This window comes from Saccostrea cucullata, unplaced genomic scaffold, assembly GCF_032062105.1.
Source record: "Saccostrea cucullata isolate Sc308-1 unplaced genomic scaffold, CSIRO_AGI_Scuc_v1 ctg689, whole genome shotgun sequence".
Lineage (NCBI taxonomy): Eukaryota > Metazoa > Mollusca > Bivalvia > Ostreida > Ostreidae > Saccostrea > Saccostrea cuccullata.
In genome coordinates, this window is record NW_026929140.1 from 81963 (window position 1) to 99248 (window position 17286).

At 32.1% G+C, this 17286-nt stretch overlaps 1 protein-coding gene across 1 annotated transcript; it reads left to right on the forward strand.

Moving 5' to 3' along the window:
• Positions 1-2907: 2907 nt before the first annotated feature.
• Positions 2908-14845, forward strand: LOC134279892 (uncharacterized). The gene is made up of 11 exons (XM_062762305.1): positions 2908-3030; positions 3181-3244; positions 5414-5446; positions 5775-5963; positions 7548-7712; positions 8035-8172; positions 8460-8660; positions 9105-9284; positions 9407-9472; positions 9855-9951; positions 13405-14845. Exons 2-11 carry the CDS (start codon positions 3181-3183, stop codon positions 13592-13594), a joined length of 1323 nt encoding a protein of 440 aa, XP_062618289.1. The 5' UTR covers positions 2908-3030; the 3' UTR covers positions 13595-14845.
• Positions 14846-17286: the final 2441 nt, after the last annotated feature.

The window sequence follows — 17286 nt, forward strand, 5'->3', positions numbered from 1 at the left end:
ACAGTAATCCATTACTTATTAGTATTTATTCTGACAAAACTTTTCAAAAGGTATGTGCATTTCTCAAAACCCTCTAGTGGCTTGTCGTTGATCAGTACTGGATTAATGTTAGTGGTGTTGACTATTAAAACATATGTCTTTTTGGTATTCACCTTCAATCCTATTTTGTTAGATGTTTTAATAAGGAGCTCTGCCTTCTGCAGAATATCTTTGTGTCTGTTTGAAAGGAGGCCGAGGTCATCAGCATAAACAAGGTCCTCTAGGATTGAGGTCAGTGTCCATTGTAATCCCTGTCGTTTGCCTTGTATGGTGTTCTTCATAACCCAGTCAATTGCAAATGAGAATAGCACAGGTGCAACAAAAAATCCTTACAATATTACTTCCTAACCTTATCTCGAAACCACAAAATCGGGACATGTTTGCTGAAACACCTTCTACATTATGGTTTTGACACTGCAACTTTGACATTAAAGTTTGAACTACTATTAAAAAATTAATATATTTCTTTAATCTTGGTCAAAACTTTTGGAAGCGAAAAAGTAGCCTAGGGGCTTTCATATTATACATGTGTATAACCTGTTACAAGACCTTTTTCAATATCCTAATAGGATATTATTTTGTATCCCGTGATCTTCAATTTTTTACCTACTTTTCAACAACTCTAATCTTAAACATAACTTTTGAATAAAAAAGTAGGACTTTCATATTTTACATATGTATTACCTCAAATACACGGTAATTTTTGTCCTTGTGACTTTGAAGTTTGACTTGCTTATCAAAAATGTAATCTTTCCTTATTTCATTTGATCGAGTAGAGATAGGGATTCCATGTTTGACATAAATATCGCTTGAAACAAAATGTTTCCGTGCATGATTTTATTTTTAACCCATTGATCTTGACCTTCATGTTTAACCTTATTTTCAAACCTTTTATGTTTCTTATTGCAAGACATATGATAGGGCTTATACTTATTTAACACAATATGTCTTTAATAGTGGCATTCAATGTACTATAAGACACCGAAAGCGGGGGACCACATTTTTTTGCTTGTTTATTTAATCCTGTTTGCCAGTGTTCAACTGTATAACAACGAAAAGTGTGAAGAGAGCATCAGCTTTCGAATTAAAATTTTCATTTTATATAAATAGCAACATCAAAAAATGTTTTCTTAAAAAAAAAAAAAAACTGGTAATGGGTGCTACATACATGAAAGATCGTGTGATTTTTTAAATTTATTTTTATCTTTTCTATAAAAGCACATGTAGCAAAAATTAATTTTGTCCTCAATTAAATTTAAATGTTCAATGATGATATAAAGCATGTGTGTCCATTGGAACAGTCTCGTTTTAGCCACTTGATTTGTCCAGATCCCGTCCCACCACATCAATCCCCACTAATCTGCGGAAAATATTCCGATTATAGTTGTTTGATGCTTTCAGTTTGTGGTTTGACTTCTGTGAAATTTATTTTTACTGCATTTCAATTTAATTTATGGTTTAATGAAACATGTCAAATAAGCAGCATACCTATTTGTTTACTATCTTGAGAATTACCCTGATTTTTAAAAAAAACAGAAACGAGCTGCCTTCAGTTAGTAAAAATTATCAGTATAATCCAGATCATTTTGGCCCCATTCCCTTCTCAAAAGTGTAACAAGCTGTGCCTATATGCAGAGACATATCTTGGTATATATGTTGCTAAGTGGGAATGATGTTGTTTGACTTTGCCTACCCAACACATATGATTTTCACATTTTTATGAATTATTACATTAAATCAATTTTTTTATTTTGTAATATCCCTCGATGATTTTGTAATGATTAAGTATGAAGCCTCCCACAATCAATCTTTAAGAAAAATTCTTGAATCAACCGTTTTTCATAAACAATCTGTACAGTATTCATAAATAAAGGTACAGTATTCATAAATAAAGTATGTTAGAAAAGATTGATTATAAATTTCCTCAACACTGAACAGGATCACGTTAAATATTTCATCCAAATAGTTTGCTTATTGTTTTAAGAATGTCGTACTTATCTCATCAAGCCGCGATCCGGGAAAATGCTGGAATCTGAGAATGTTAGCGGAATGATAATCAGCGCCTGTTCTGTTATAACATGTATCATGACCTAACTGTACTTTGTAAAATGTAAAAATCCTTACTTGTTTGCAAAATTTTCAGTCTTTAAATTTCTTATAAACATAATATTGAGAAGCGTTTAATTTCAAATAGTTTTAATCCAGATTTTGAATTGTAAGAACAAGCCCTGTAAACTTATTTCCATAACGTTAATGCTATAATTTATCTTGTACGCATAACATTATCTACGTCTTCTCTAAACACAACCGACAAAGAAATCTGCATTCTGCTTTTAAGGTTTCCTGCTGCTTGAGACAGGGAGAAAAGTGCACGTCAGAGGTAGGCATAATTTCCTGTACGATTACATGTATATATAAATGAAATATGCCAGAAAGTTAAACTCACGTTGCTCGAGCGTTTCAGAAGTAAAAAAGTCAGCTGATTGCATTTTTTTTAATTATGCACAGAACATATAATTGAATAAAACATGCACACATACATTATAAGCATTACAACTAACCTGCAAAGAAGGCAATATTCCGTTTAATATATATATAAAATTTTAAGCATTAAGTTTTATTTTTGAAAATATGAGAAAGAATGCTGTGACATTTTTTATGTATTCCGTTGGATATTCTGGTGTAGTGATCAATGTTCAAAACTGTTTTACATGTTTCTTTTTTTTTTAATATAAGAGTACGTCAGTATTAAGAGCACTGTAATGATTGCACATCATTGGAATACAATGAACTTTTTATTTCAAGAATCATTAACCATGTTAACAGGCACAAGTTTTTTAAGCACAGTAATATAGCAAACTAGTGATTTGTTTACGATGAACTGCCCTATTTTAGGAACATCTCGCCGCCATACGTTTTCCTTCCTGATAGGAAGAAACACACTAAGATGGCAGTCACACTAGGATTTTGACATCCATTTTGTTTACAAAGGTCAGTGAAGATTTTCTAATCATTTAAATATTTATTACTAGAAAATGTATATTTTTCTCGTAAAAAAATGAATGTATAAACACTTACATGTAGACTTAAATATGTGTATTCTCAATTGACATTTTTCTGGAATATTTTTTTCTTTAAAAGATGAAGTCACAATCCCTGGCAATAAAGACTACGCTGTTTTGCATGGTGTCTATAAGTTTGACAGGTGATTTCTTTGTACAATCTTTGGTTACATAGAATATTTTTAAAGAAATTCATAATAGTCATAATTTAAAATAACTAAAAGTATATGACGATGATTAACATGTTCCAACGAGGCTATGTGGCAGGAAATTGTTAGAGTCGCAAAGCGATTTCATGATTAAAATTGTTTACCTTCACCCCTTCCTTTCGGTACATAAAGGACCAGTCAAGAAAATTAATACCAGGGTAAGAACATTAAAAAGGTTAATGGACAAGTAGTTTTGGGGCATTCAATAGGATGGGACAAGCATTTCTTTCATTTGTACGAGTGAATAAACACTTCAAAGCTATAAAGATGTACTCTTAAGTATGCTTGCTCATCTTACATTTGTTATGCTATAAAGAACAAATGCAGAAATAAATAATTTCTTGAATTCATAGTTAATGAGGCATATCTCGTATCAATTTGATGTTGCGTAAATCTAATGTACGTATTACGTCAGATTATAAAGCAAAGTGTTTATGACATGACGTTACCCTCAAAATGGAAATTCACAAAAAATAATCACAATGGAGAATGATCAGTTCTCGCTCTAATTAATGCAAGACATCGTTTCCTCATAAATACAATGTACTTCCGAATTAAGGGTTTACCTATCTGCCGCCTCATCTACTGCATCTTTCTAGATCCTTGAAACTCCGTGGAGGGGTGAAGCTTGTATTAGACATTTCTTTTTAAAATCCTATTGTGTCCAATGAAAGTCATATCCGACGGTTTGGCAGGCCAGGGCATCACACAGATATCTTTTGGTCAACACTAAAACAGCCTTGGGTAAATTAAATTAAAATTTTGATTTAATTAAAGCAATTGTAAAGAAACTATAATAGTCGCAAAAAGTAGTTGATTACACAAATTACGTGCCACAAAGAACTGATTTATTGTTTTCAAGCTTTGTGATGGTACATTGATTTTCGTAGTTGATATTTGATTTTTTTATTGGATAATTGTTTAGAAGTCACATTGCTTATAATAATTTCAAAAAATCATACCATTTTATCATGTAATTTTTAGAAAAATATCTTTTAAATGAAAATTTGTTTATCGTATGTAAAGTGATATATAACCCTGACTTAAATTATCAAACCAGGGGCTCCTCTTTTCTAACAATATAAAGCTGACATTATATACAAATCTGTATTCTGCCTCCGACCACGTGTCCGTATGACTGGAAATATAAAGATAATTTGAAATTGAGAACGTATGCCAGATTTGCAAAATTTCATCGAAAATTAAAACAGAATTGTTAAACTGAGAGAGTACACAAATATCAAATGATTTACTTTTACACGACGCTGGATATTTCCAATGAAAAATCATCTACTAACAATTTCAGAATATCTATAATTTTTCCAAATCAGTACTTCATGTATCTAAAATTTTGTAACATTTTTTTTTCACTGTATAAATATATTCGATAATTAAGATTATATTTATTAATGTTTGAAAATGCAGAGGTGGCTCTCATATTCCTGGAACATTAAAATGAAAAATGGATCATATAGTCCTCATTTAACTCAATTAGGTTGCATGTTATCCAAAATCAAAATTTAATGTCACAAACATATATTTTTGAAAAAAAAATCTTTAACTGAATGGTTTCTACACCTTACAAGTGGAAATTATCTATACTTTACCTCCCTCTCTGACACTTATTAAAGTTGTCATTTTAATTTAACTTTTCACACAAGATGAGGATGATCTACTGTGGATTTATACTTTTTATCATTCTGTAAGAAAAGAGACCAAAACTTACATATATTTTTTGTACCCGTCCAACTCTGGTGAAAAATATTGCCTTGTCATGAAATTCAAAATATACATAAATAATACTATGTCAACTATGGTGCAAATAAATGGTTAATTATTGTGAGAAGATAGATGAAAAAAAAAAATGAAAATCTCGTATTTTGTTGCATCGAGATATAATTTGTTACTCGAATCCGGAATACCGACGTTTTTAAAAAGAAATATTTAAGTAGGTAAAATTTCAAAAATGTAGTGCTTTCTTTCGATATCCAAATACAAACAAGTGCAAATAAAAAATAAAATTTTAAAGGATATGAATGTGTAAGTTTTGAATAAATGAGTTTCTTCGTTTAACAATGACTGTCTAAATTAACATATTTTCAGATGCAAGTTGGATGTGGTTTTGTGAAACAGATGGTAAGTAGGCTGCAAGTGGAATATTCATGTATCATATGATACTTGTACAATTGTACATTCAATATTATATTTTTTCATTTTCTATTTTTATGCACTTTTAAAATTTCAACTCAAATGGAGATTCTCAAAAGAGGTTTTAATAAAAATTTCTAGAATGGTTTCAAGATTTTATCACTAATTGTACGTTTATATTTTAAGAATGTGTTCCATTTTTTCGCGTGATAAAATGCAGACAATGTACTTAATGGATTCCTATTACAAATCTAAAATTAATAAATTAGTGTTAAATATGTTAATATGTTTTACCTTGATAATGTTTCCATTGTAGATCCCTGTCATGCTGCAAACACGACAGCACCTTACCAACCAGAACTACGAGCCAAAAACTGTCCTTTTAATAACAATCCCTATTGTGATCGCTTCATAACTCCAGGCTGGTACAGATTTAAGAATGACATGTTGAATCACCCCCCAGGCTTGTTTAGTTGTGGAGCAGTGTACCCTTCTTGGCTTAATGGTAACTTAAAAATATCACGAATGACAACATTTCTTTATTTGGCTTTCTTTTTTCATTGCTTTTCTTTTCTTAAGTTGGCAAATCTAATATGTGCTTCAATTCTGCATTTTCACGATCATTTTTTCCACTGAATGTATTTAAGCATTAATTTAACCTAAGATCATAATATTTAGCAAGAAAACACTGAATATCATAAAGTATTTATAGACATTATTATTATATAATATATACATACACATGTATATACAGATCCTGAGACGTGTTACTACCCCAAAAAACTTTCGTGTAACTTTCGTGCGCTTTCCGTTTCGTGCAAACCGTGTAGCGTTTCGTGTAAGCCGTGCAGCGTTTCGTGCAAACCGTGTAGCGTTTCGATTAAACCGTGCAGCGTTTCGTGTAAGCTCCAAAGCGTTTCGTGCAAACAGTGTAGCGAGCGTGCAAGAAGCTTGTGAGAAACGTGCGACTTTCGTGTAAGAATCGTGTGAGAAATGTGTGACTTTCGTGCAAGTATCGTGAAAGATTCATTCGGAAGTCATTTCATTTAAAATCTGGCAATAGATGGGTCAGGATGTCAAATTGTATTAGTATATTATTATTGAATTAGTTATGATTGTGATATTTTTGGAGCAAAAAAAAAAAAAAAATGGATCAACAAAACGAAATTACACGGTAATGTATAATATATATTTGTTTGTTTTCTTTTCCTTCTAAAGAAAATATGTTCAAATTAATCAACTTTGTACAACAGTTTGAAGGGCATTGAATTCAATATACTATCAAGGCGATCATGGCTTATTAAATATTGTTTCTCAAAGAAATAAAGAAGTACCGGTATAATTTTTTTTAATTTGAAGCAAAAAATATATATGGACTCCGCTCTTGTCTTTACACTTAAAGAACGTGAAAAAAAGTTTTGAAACGATGTGTCATTTAATACCTTTTAATACATAAAATTTGTTGCTCATTATTGTAAAAAATGTATTATAATTTTAATTCACATGCCATGACGGTAGTAGCACGTCTCAGGGTCTGTATATAAAGTACTAGAATTGACAAACGATACGAACAATAAAATTTGTTCTCTTTACCATGTATAATAATGCTATTTTGAGAAAATGAAATAGTGCACGATTTGTCGTCATTGAAAAGCTTAATTAATTCCTTCGATTATTTAAATCCCACTTCACCAGAGTACACCCGACAGACCGGACGTATTTCATAGCGGTCTGGATTTCTCTCTTTACTATTGTTAATTAACTTTAGAATTCAACATGAAACATTGTAAATAAAAGTGTTTGGTAGTTTAGTACTATTGGTACATGTAGTTGTTTTTAGTTTCTCTTTTTTTTCCCTATGTTCCTATGACTTTATAACTTCTTTCTTTGTCCTGAGGAAGGGACAGTGCGTCCCGAATATTTGACAATTTTTATTCTTCGTGTCGTCGGTCATTTCTTATGCTTTATGATAATATTAAATTTCAAACCTTGAAATCTTCACCACTGTATATATACCAATGTTTATATTCAATTATCCTTGATTAAATGAGAGATATTCAGATAGTTTTTATTTAATGTAATAATTTAGGAACTCTTCCAACTAGGCAGAACGAAGAAGTGGAAAGAAGCGTTTGCAAAGTTGGTTTTAATAACACATGTCTTAAAAGAGTCACCATCAGAATAAAGCACTGTTGTTCATTCAATGCGTACTGTCTTCCCTCTTTAGGTGCCTGCTCCGAAAGATATTGCTTTGGTAAATATTTAGAATTTCGCTTTTCTAAAATTTATCTCGGAAGTCCGTAGAAGAAAAAGAATAATCTGATAACCTTGTTAATGCAGATAAAGCTTACTTACATATTACTGCTTAAAGTGAAATGTTTATTTATCAGTAATAATAATAATAATGATAATAATATTCTTCATATGTATATAATATATAAAATCAGTGGTGTATGTAAATTTCATGATATCTATCCTTGATTTTAATTCTGTTTCTTGATTAATATTTTAAATCAGTATTTTAGCATAGACTGACTTTTAAGACTTACCTGATACATGTAAATACATTTTTCAAGGTGAAGAAGATTCTTCTTGTGAGCAGATCATTCCATTCTGGATGGTAACTGAAAATGAAAGAAAATTAAGTACTACTCCACCGAGAAAACCATCATCCGGAGAGAACAACAAACTTTTATCTGAGTTTTGTTCATCAGGTTAGTAATGAGGTTCGGAAAACTAAATGCAGTTCATAACTTTATAAAGTATGAAGGCTAAAATAAAAGTAGGCTACATTAACTCCCAAAGGAAGTGTATTGTGATTAGTGCTGAAGCAACAGGTATACAAAATTAAAGTAGCACAATTCGATGTTGTATCTTAAAATGATTTTTAACCGTTAATTGCTAGTTCATATATGTTGGTAACTTAAAGGCATTGGTTCGCATTATTTTCAAAAAATACAATTGACTTACATGTAATTTCATTTTTTTCTAAATTATACAGATCCGTGTAAAACTAACAACCTGCCAAAATTTCCATATGCAGAGAATAGAGGAGTAAATTGCACATATAAACACTTGATGCAACCATGTGACCGGACTTTACTCCCAGGGTGGTATAAGGCAGATGTTGGAGAATCAAAACTCCTGAACAAATGTCCAGGTGTTCTTTCTTGCGGTGCAATATACCCTGTTTGGATGGAAGGTAAAAGATATGCTTCCTTAACGAGAGACATATTTGTTGGAAACATCATTGCTGATTAAATTAATGTCAGTTCGTTTGCGAAGAAACCTTTGCTAAAGATACAAGGGAAAGAAAATTATTTGAATTCAATATTATGTTATATTTTTTCTGAAACATAAAAACCTTCGTACGACTGCTTTATAGTTGATCCCGAAGGTACAGGATGGTAATGGCATGAAAATATGAGTTGCAAGAGTTACATGAGTTGCATGATATGGAATGCAACTTCCTGATACTAGTTCATGTACTTGCATTTTTTTCTTACAGCTCTATTTTCCTGTGAATAAAAACAGTCATTTAATTGCCAAGAAATCAAAGTATGAAAATGAAAGAAATAAAGTAAAGTGCCAAAGGTAGAGTTATAGTAAAATCAATGGTGAAATAATGTTAAGCTTTCAATTTCAGGAATACATCCTCGTGTAAATGAAGGTATTGTGAAAAGAAAAATTTGCATTGCTGGGCCTGAATTAGGATTCTCTAAGTCCTGCTGCCAGGAAAATGATTACATATATGTGAGAAACTGTGGACGTCACATTGCGTATTGCCTGAAACCTTTGAATAAATGTGAAGAACGATATTGCCTTGGTATTTTATACTTTTTCTGAACTTATATCTAAAAATAATGAATAAAATTTAATGTAAATTCACACAATAAACCTGTGTCTTGTTTATTTTTAATTAAACTTTTATCTTGTTTTGCATTTTAGATAACAATGCACCATGTACTGATCATGCTACAGGTGATAAGTCTAATGAGTCTTTCTTACTATATGGTAAGTACATGTACCTTTACTTTAAAAATTACAGTTCATGAACCAAGCTTAAACCCAATTAAATTGTGTGATATGCGCTTCTTGATTCTTGCGATTAATATTAAATTTTGTGCTAATCTTGGCCATGTGCCTTTTCGAGGAAAAAAAACGTGAAGCATCCTTGCTGGTTAACTTTGTAGCAAACAATTTGCATGAAGAGTGTGGTATATATTTAGTGTTTGGCTCTGGAATAAATGCAACAATTTCCCCTTTTAACATAGAGTCATCAGAAAATATTCAAAATGAATAGAAGAAATATAGAATATATGTTGTTTCTTTTATTTAGTTGAGGGACGTCTAGCATAAAATTTCCTCTACAGCATCTTTTAAAATTATTTTTTAGACAGCCAATCTCAGCTATCTGTTATCGTCACTGCCCTGGTAATGATAACACTTCTAGTGAGTGCATCAGCACTCATAATCGTTGCTTTCAAGAAAAGGTTTGTATGAGACGTTTTGATAGATTTATTTCAGAAATTTTGAAATATTAATAAATTTACAAAACAACAAATCATGTACAGTCATTTGTCTGAACATTTTAACGTTGATTATGAATCATGTCCATTTTTAATTGAATCAGATTTCTTTCTCGGAGATATTGATTGCTCTATTGATATTATTTTTAAAAATACTTCTGAGTTGGAGAGATTTTTATATTATTTAATAACAAGTAATGAAAATGCTTGAAACGTATGGACATTTTAGCGACAATGATTTATTACTGATTATTAGCATATTTGTTTTAGATACCTCTGAAAAGGTACATTTAAAAAAGCGATTAGAAACTTGTGTTTATCTTACAATTCAGTTTATAAATACAAATTAAAACACATTGTGGCCTCGATCTAGATCCCACATCTACTATATAAATCTACGCTTAAGTAGCACACAATAAAAGCAAACTTCAACATTTCTGATTACTTGACTATACTCAATGTGCAGTGCGCAACAATTCTTACACATTCAAACTGTTGAAATGTTTCGATATTCAAAAAAGTGAATGTCTACACTGTCTACGAACGTTTTGGACATGGGATCATCAGTTTCTCACTACAAAGCAGGACACTTATTTATATCGCGAATGGGATCTTCATCGGCAAATCGCGAGAATAATTATTCGCGAATGGACTCTTGATTAAGAGATTTTACATTGATTTCAGCACTATAAAAATAAAGGCGAGTAATTTTATTTCGCGTGTGGTGCTTCTTGCGAAATTACGCGATAATTAATTCCGCGCTTAGATTTTGGAATTTACAGTACACTTAAGACTGCTCATTATGTTGTCTAGTATAGGCATTTACTGTATGAAGAAATATAATTAATGATGTGTCTTCACGGTACATGTATTTGCAAAATGCGGCAATTATTTATTTCGTCAACTTAAACGCTCTTTCGCTATATAATAATGCACTTAAGGGTGGTTTTCGCTTGACGATCATCATATAATATTGATATCATTTTTTATTATCATGAGCTTTTCAATTCAATGGGGATTGTACTAATATATATGTATGTATGGGATTCGGCCAAAGCGACTTTACGTACATTTGATTGTCACATGATATGGTTAAAATTAGAAAAAAATATGTACGGATACAAAGAACGTAAAATTTCAACGATATACGGATTATTTTTCACTATGAAATTGATTGTGTTTCTTTAATTCTGTTACTCGAAAAGTGTTGGGAGCAGCTTCCCCATTCCCGGGAATTGTACAAAATTTAGCCGTCTTTTGAAAAAAATCGGGCATTTACGCTATAGACATTGAAATAATGTAAAATTATGGAAAAAACCAACAGCTAACAACTTGCTCCCAGAACTTTTTAAATACATTGTACATGTAGTAGGGACAACAGCGGATATCATTGACCTTTAGTGTGATTTTTGAGGGGTTGTTCCTGTGATTGTACATTTATGTATAAAAGTGCGTGACCGCGGCTTTATGAGACCTCTTTGGTATCAATTTAATAAGACTGTGAAATATTGAATAATGCATTCAAAACTTTCGCTCAATTGTAGTCAGATCACGCTTATTTAGTTTTAATTTTCATATTTACAAGTTCAATAATAGCTTGATCTGCAAATAAAGTACAGAGAAACTGTGAAATCACAGTATGTAAGAGTGTATGGAAAAGAAAATTATTATTTATTCGCCGAGATCCATCTGTAAATTTTCACCGTGACGTCATAATCGATTTCTCGAAGCTCTGCAATAGCTTTTGGAGTCCTTAACTTAGCTGTGTTATTTTCAAAACAGTTTCCTTTATCTCAGTATTATGATGATTATATAATAATTGACATAGCAACAATTTTTGTTTTGAAATATGTCTTTAACTGTACTAGAATCAGAAGGTATACTTATTTCAAAAACTTATCATTTTAGCAATTTTTATTTGATAAATGTGTTTTTGTTGCAAAGTAGAGGTTATCAGTAGAATTCTTACACTTGTGTCAATTCAATAATCTTCTTAATATAACAATTGTTCTTTATAAGAGGTACATATAATATCTTCCAGGAAATAAGGATTTAGATTTAACTTCATCGGATTTTTATGGATAACTTAATTATGTTTTTGGTTTACATTATATAGTTTAATTAAGATTCAAATCTTAATGTCTAACTTATTTATTTTGATAATCTGTAAATTACATAAAATCAAGCACGTAGAAACCGTAAGGATTTTACAAGAATGAAGAATAAAGATGGTGGTACCCCACTCCCCCCCCCAAATTTAATTGCTCAATTTATATAGATATAGAAAATAGAAAAATACTTTTTTATGTTACATAACATGTAACATGAGTGATCATAATTGTCATCAGATGTTAACGTTTTCACAGTTCTTCCCCAACCCCACCTTTCCCCCAAGTTGCATTAACAAAAACTTTAGCATGAAGTTATATATATCTGCCTGAAATACACAAAAGGTGTGTTTTAATTTGAAACAAAACAAAACAATATTCCATTTTTATATTTTTCTTATGATTGTTTAATATGCAATTGTTTTTAATTTTTTTCAATTATCTTTCTCCTTTGCAAAATAAGTGAAATTTTGAGAAAGACATAAAAATGAACCGCTGGAAATTACATTGCATGGTTGAATAAGGTGCCTAGGAGCAAAATAGGCATCAGCATACAGGTAGCAACAGGATTAGCAATTAAAAACAGCATTGCCTGCACCATCATTATCAAATAAAGATAAAAGTAGCATAACTACGCTTTGAACTATTCAAAATCCTAGTAGCATCAGAAAATCTATTTCTAGCAGAAAATGGAGAACAGACAAAGAAAACTGGTTTATTCAAGATATCAATGCAATGTTTGGTGAAATATAATGTACACTATGATTATATAAAACGATTTTATTGCTTTAAACTGCAATGTTTAAATCATCCAAGTTTGTTAGCATGATGCTTCTTCAGGTAGCAATGTCTTTACTTTAAAACAGGAAAGGTAACTTCAGGATAAGGATTACTTAATCGGCAAAGAAAGAAAGAATTCAAATCAACACAAAAAGCATTAAGAAAGAATTCAGATCAACAAACAAAGGTTTTTTTTTTATAAATAAAAAAAATCAGCATGAATATGTTGGAGCAAAAATTTTTTCCCTGCACTATGAAACTACAATGTACGTGTAGCTTGGTCTGAAAAAATTGTAAGCACATTTGCAGTTAAATCTCAGTTTTTGTTTCAGTTTTATCTTGGAAATGTTACCACACGAATAAAAGTAGGACAATATAAGTCCATACTACTTTAGACAATATACCCTGTGAACATGAAAAACTGTTAAAGAGAAGGGGTAATAATCAACAAGAAATTGTATAAACTGCTATATGTGTTTTATTGATTGAGAATTGACACTTTTATTGCTGTTAAAATAATTTCTTTTAGACAAAATGTCCGACGGCCTTGGCAGAAAGAGGATATTTATATTCAATCAAAGAAACTGGTTAATTTAATTGACAACTACGAGTCACCGGAAAATCGATACACATATTTGAAGATTCCAGAGCATGTTGTCTCCAAAGAAGAGAGGCAATCTGATTTCAACGTCTACTGTATGATAAATGATGTGCAGTAACTATAATTAACTTCAAATTATGAAGACGGTATGTTAAAAGAATTTGAAGGTTCTAACTTACAGTTAAAGGGAGCCGGCTAGAGATTAATTGTGTGAAAACTGTATTGGAGAAGATTGTAATTACTTACGTTAACTTCAGTGTACATGCAATGTTTAGTGATAACTTGTATATACAATCTGGGTAGTTTTAGGGTACAGTTACTTAAGGATTTTATGGGAAATAACTTTTTTGCACTTTGAAGAAAATAAGAACAAATCTACAATAGACGTTTTTGCTTAACTTATAAGATGTAATGAGTAATTACCGTATTTAATATATTATACAAGAAAGACAGAAATCAATCGTCTGTTTTACACAGGAGGTATCTCAAAATGTCAATTTTGAGGAAATTTACCTTTCTTACGAAATTGTACAAAATGACAGAAACTAAAGATTTTTAATGAAAAAAAAAACTCACGTTCATTAAATTTCAAGAGCATATATACATATTTAATTTTATTACTTTTTAATGTTCCACTCTTAATTAGAGAACTTAAGTTAATTATTACGGTACGAACTCACTGTTACATTGTCTATCTAAATGTACCTATCAGTTGAAATGTTTTTTTTTTGGAAAAAAAAATCCAGAGATACCTGTAATTCACAGGCACTTGTTAAAATAATATGTTAACTATGCAATGTTATAATAACACAATGTATCCAACTACGAATAACATGGGGTACGCCCTTCACAGAAACATACTCGTTTACATTTCATTGAAAAACTGTTTATTACATGTACCATTGTATTTTACTATAATATATCTTTACAACCATATATAACATTCTTGCCTTTATTTTATTTCATCTCTAAATTACACCATTAAATGGTATGTGCTGATCCTGGTCAGAGATTTTGATTGGCTAAAGAATCTGTTTATTAATTTTTATCATAAAAAATTTCATACTCAAAGTCGTAAACAAATTTCATTTTTTCAATAAAGTATTTAAACACTGAAATAATTTTTTTTTACATGTAAACCAACTCATTTTTGTTTTAAATTTTGCTCTCCGCCCGGGAATGGCACATGTCATTTCATGGTGTAATTTTTTGCCACTTGACGAGTTTCGATACTCTTTACAACGATAAAAGAAATAATGAGCAACGGAAATAAAAGGTAATAAACAATTTGTACAGCTTTCCCTCTGAAAGTGAAAATGTGAGCGTTTCCTAAGGATAGGGGCACTCTGTTGATTCGGAGTTGAATATCTTTTGTTATTATAAAATGTTTTACAGAAATTAGTGTTCTTGTCGTGATTGTACATTATGATTGATTGATTGATTGTACATTGCTTAACGCCCTTTTTGAAAATTTTTCACTCTTATGGGGACGTCACCGTATGCCGGTGAAGGGCTTCAAATTTAGACCTATACTCGGCACTCAGGGCCATTAAGCAGTGAGGGTTCTTTATCGTGCCAGCGCCTACCGTGACACGGGACGTAAGTCTTTAAGGTCATATCCGAAAGACCCGTGACTTTCACTTCTAGTGCCGAGCGCTTGGCGAAGGAACAGTTACTACTTTTGTTTACGTCTTTGGAATGACGCGGCGCCGCAAACGAGAATCGAACCCGGGCCTCCCGATCACTAAGCGAACGCTCTACCACTAGGCTACCGTGACCGGTTTGTACATTATGTATTCAGCGCAAGAAAAAGAGATACCTTGCCTTTGAATTTCATTAGCAAATATACTGAGCAAAATAAGTTTAGCAATTAGAGATATTTAATTTATAACATGACCAAAAAATTAGACATAATATATTTATAATGAAATTAAAATGTAAGATTTGTATTCACATAAGAAAAATATGCAAATGTTATTGACAGTCTTGTTCTGATTCGTGAGAACTAGCGTGAAACTGATGAGGAAACAGGATGTAAAAGCACATTCAGTATCAATATTTCGTATGGCCTCCATTTGCAGCAATAACAGCAATACAGCGGCGTCTCATGCTCCTTAAAAGGTTTCTAATCTGAAGCATAGTGATTTGGTTACACTCCTACTGCAGGGCAAGGGTCAGTTCCGCAACGTTGTTGACGTTATTTCGCTGTCTTACACGACGACCAAGAATGTCCCAAACATGCTCAATTGGTGACAAATCTTGCGATCTCGCAGGCCAATCTAAGATTTCAACATTATTCTGATAAAGGACATCTTGTGTGTGGCGTGCGGTGTGCGGACGGGCGTTGTCTTGCTGGAAAATGCTTGCATTTCCTCGACGCAGGAAGGGGACAACAAAAGGAACGACGATCTCATCACAATACCTCTGCGAATTCAATGTTCCATTTATGGTCACAAGGTCAGTTTTTCACCGATGGCTTATTCCACCCCACACCATTACACTTCCTCCACCGTAACGGTCACGTTGGATGATGTTTTCGGGGTCACATCTCTCATTTCGACGTCTCCAAACTCGAACTCTTCCATCTGCAAAATCGACGTTAAAACGTGACTCATCCGTAAACAAAACTTCATTCCACTGTCGTTGAATCCAGCGACGATGGGTGTTGGCCCATGCAAGGCGAAATTGCCGATGACGTTGAGTTAAAGGCACAGCTTTTAGGGGTCTGCGAGCTCGAAGATTTGCTGAACGTAGCCTGTTTCTAACACTTTGCCCGCATAATCTCACTCCAGTAGCGCGGCGTAACTCTTCTGCAACTTCAGGAACAGCCATGAAACGGTTACGTCTCGACGTCGTAACAATAAAACGATCTTGTCTGACAGTCGTTTTTCGTGGACGTCCTGAACGCTGTCGATCACTAACATTTCCAGTTGTCCGGAATCGGTTTGAAAGCCGACATATGGTAGACGGATGCACATCAAAATGTTCAGCAACATCTTTTTGTGAGCGGCCAGCGGTTAGCATCCCTATAGCCCCCTGACGTTCATTTTCGGCAAGTCCTGGTCGTTTCTCCATTAGACGTTTTTGCAATTTCTTACCGGTTTTCTTTTACAAGCGTGTTCGAAAGGTTTTTCGAGTAACATTTTTTTTCTCGGACCGTGTGCGTTCGAGCATAACCTATTGTATTGTTAAATTGTCAAAACGTTTAACGACACGAATTCCGCGCGTCAAGTTTAAAAAACAAGTTTGTCTTCTGTTAACTTTATCTCAATAGATTATGAGTAGAAACATAATAAAACAATAGAGAAAAAATATTTTAAAATTATACCAAGGGAAAATCAATTGCAAAACTTATTTTGCTCAGTATATAATAAAAACTGTTTGAATGTTAAGTGAAATTGATACTAGTTGAATGGATTTAAAAGTAATCACTATCAGCATGTAACAACATGGCAATTATTTGTTTTTTATGCAAATATAATTATTGACAATTGCAATTAAAAGAGAAAAACATGTAAAATGTTGTTGTTAATGTCAAGATAAGACGAGTGCAAAAAGAAACATACGAGAAATGATTAAATGATCGCAACTACTTGAACTTCTTCAATAAAAGAAAAAAATAAGGTTTCAGTGTTCATTATTTTTAAAGTAGTTCTTTCCGACTTTAATACACAATTGCCATCGTTCTGCACATCCGCAAATCACGTGATGCGGGCAGTCGCGTGACATGCTCAATAGAGTTCTGTTCATGGAAGCTTAAGGATCTTTCACAGTCTTATACATGTATTTCTTACCCGGCAAATTATTTTT

Excerpts from the sequence above, each read along its gene's own strand:
- LOC134279892 (XM_062762305.1), top strand. The coding sequence starts at position 3,181 with ATGAAGTCACAATCCCTGGCAATAAAGACTACGCTGTTTTGCATGGTG. Across the intron at positions 7,713-8,034 it reads CTCCGAAAGATATTGCTTTG|GTGAAGAAGATTCTTCTTGT; the intron begins GTAAATATTTAG and ends ACATTTTTCAAG. Across the intron at positions 9,952-13,404 it reads ATCGTTGCTTTCAAGAAAAG|ACAAAATGTCCGACGGCCTT; the intron begins GTTTGTATGAGA and ends AATTTCTTTTAG.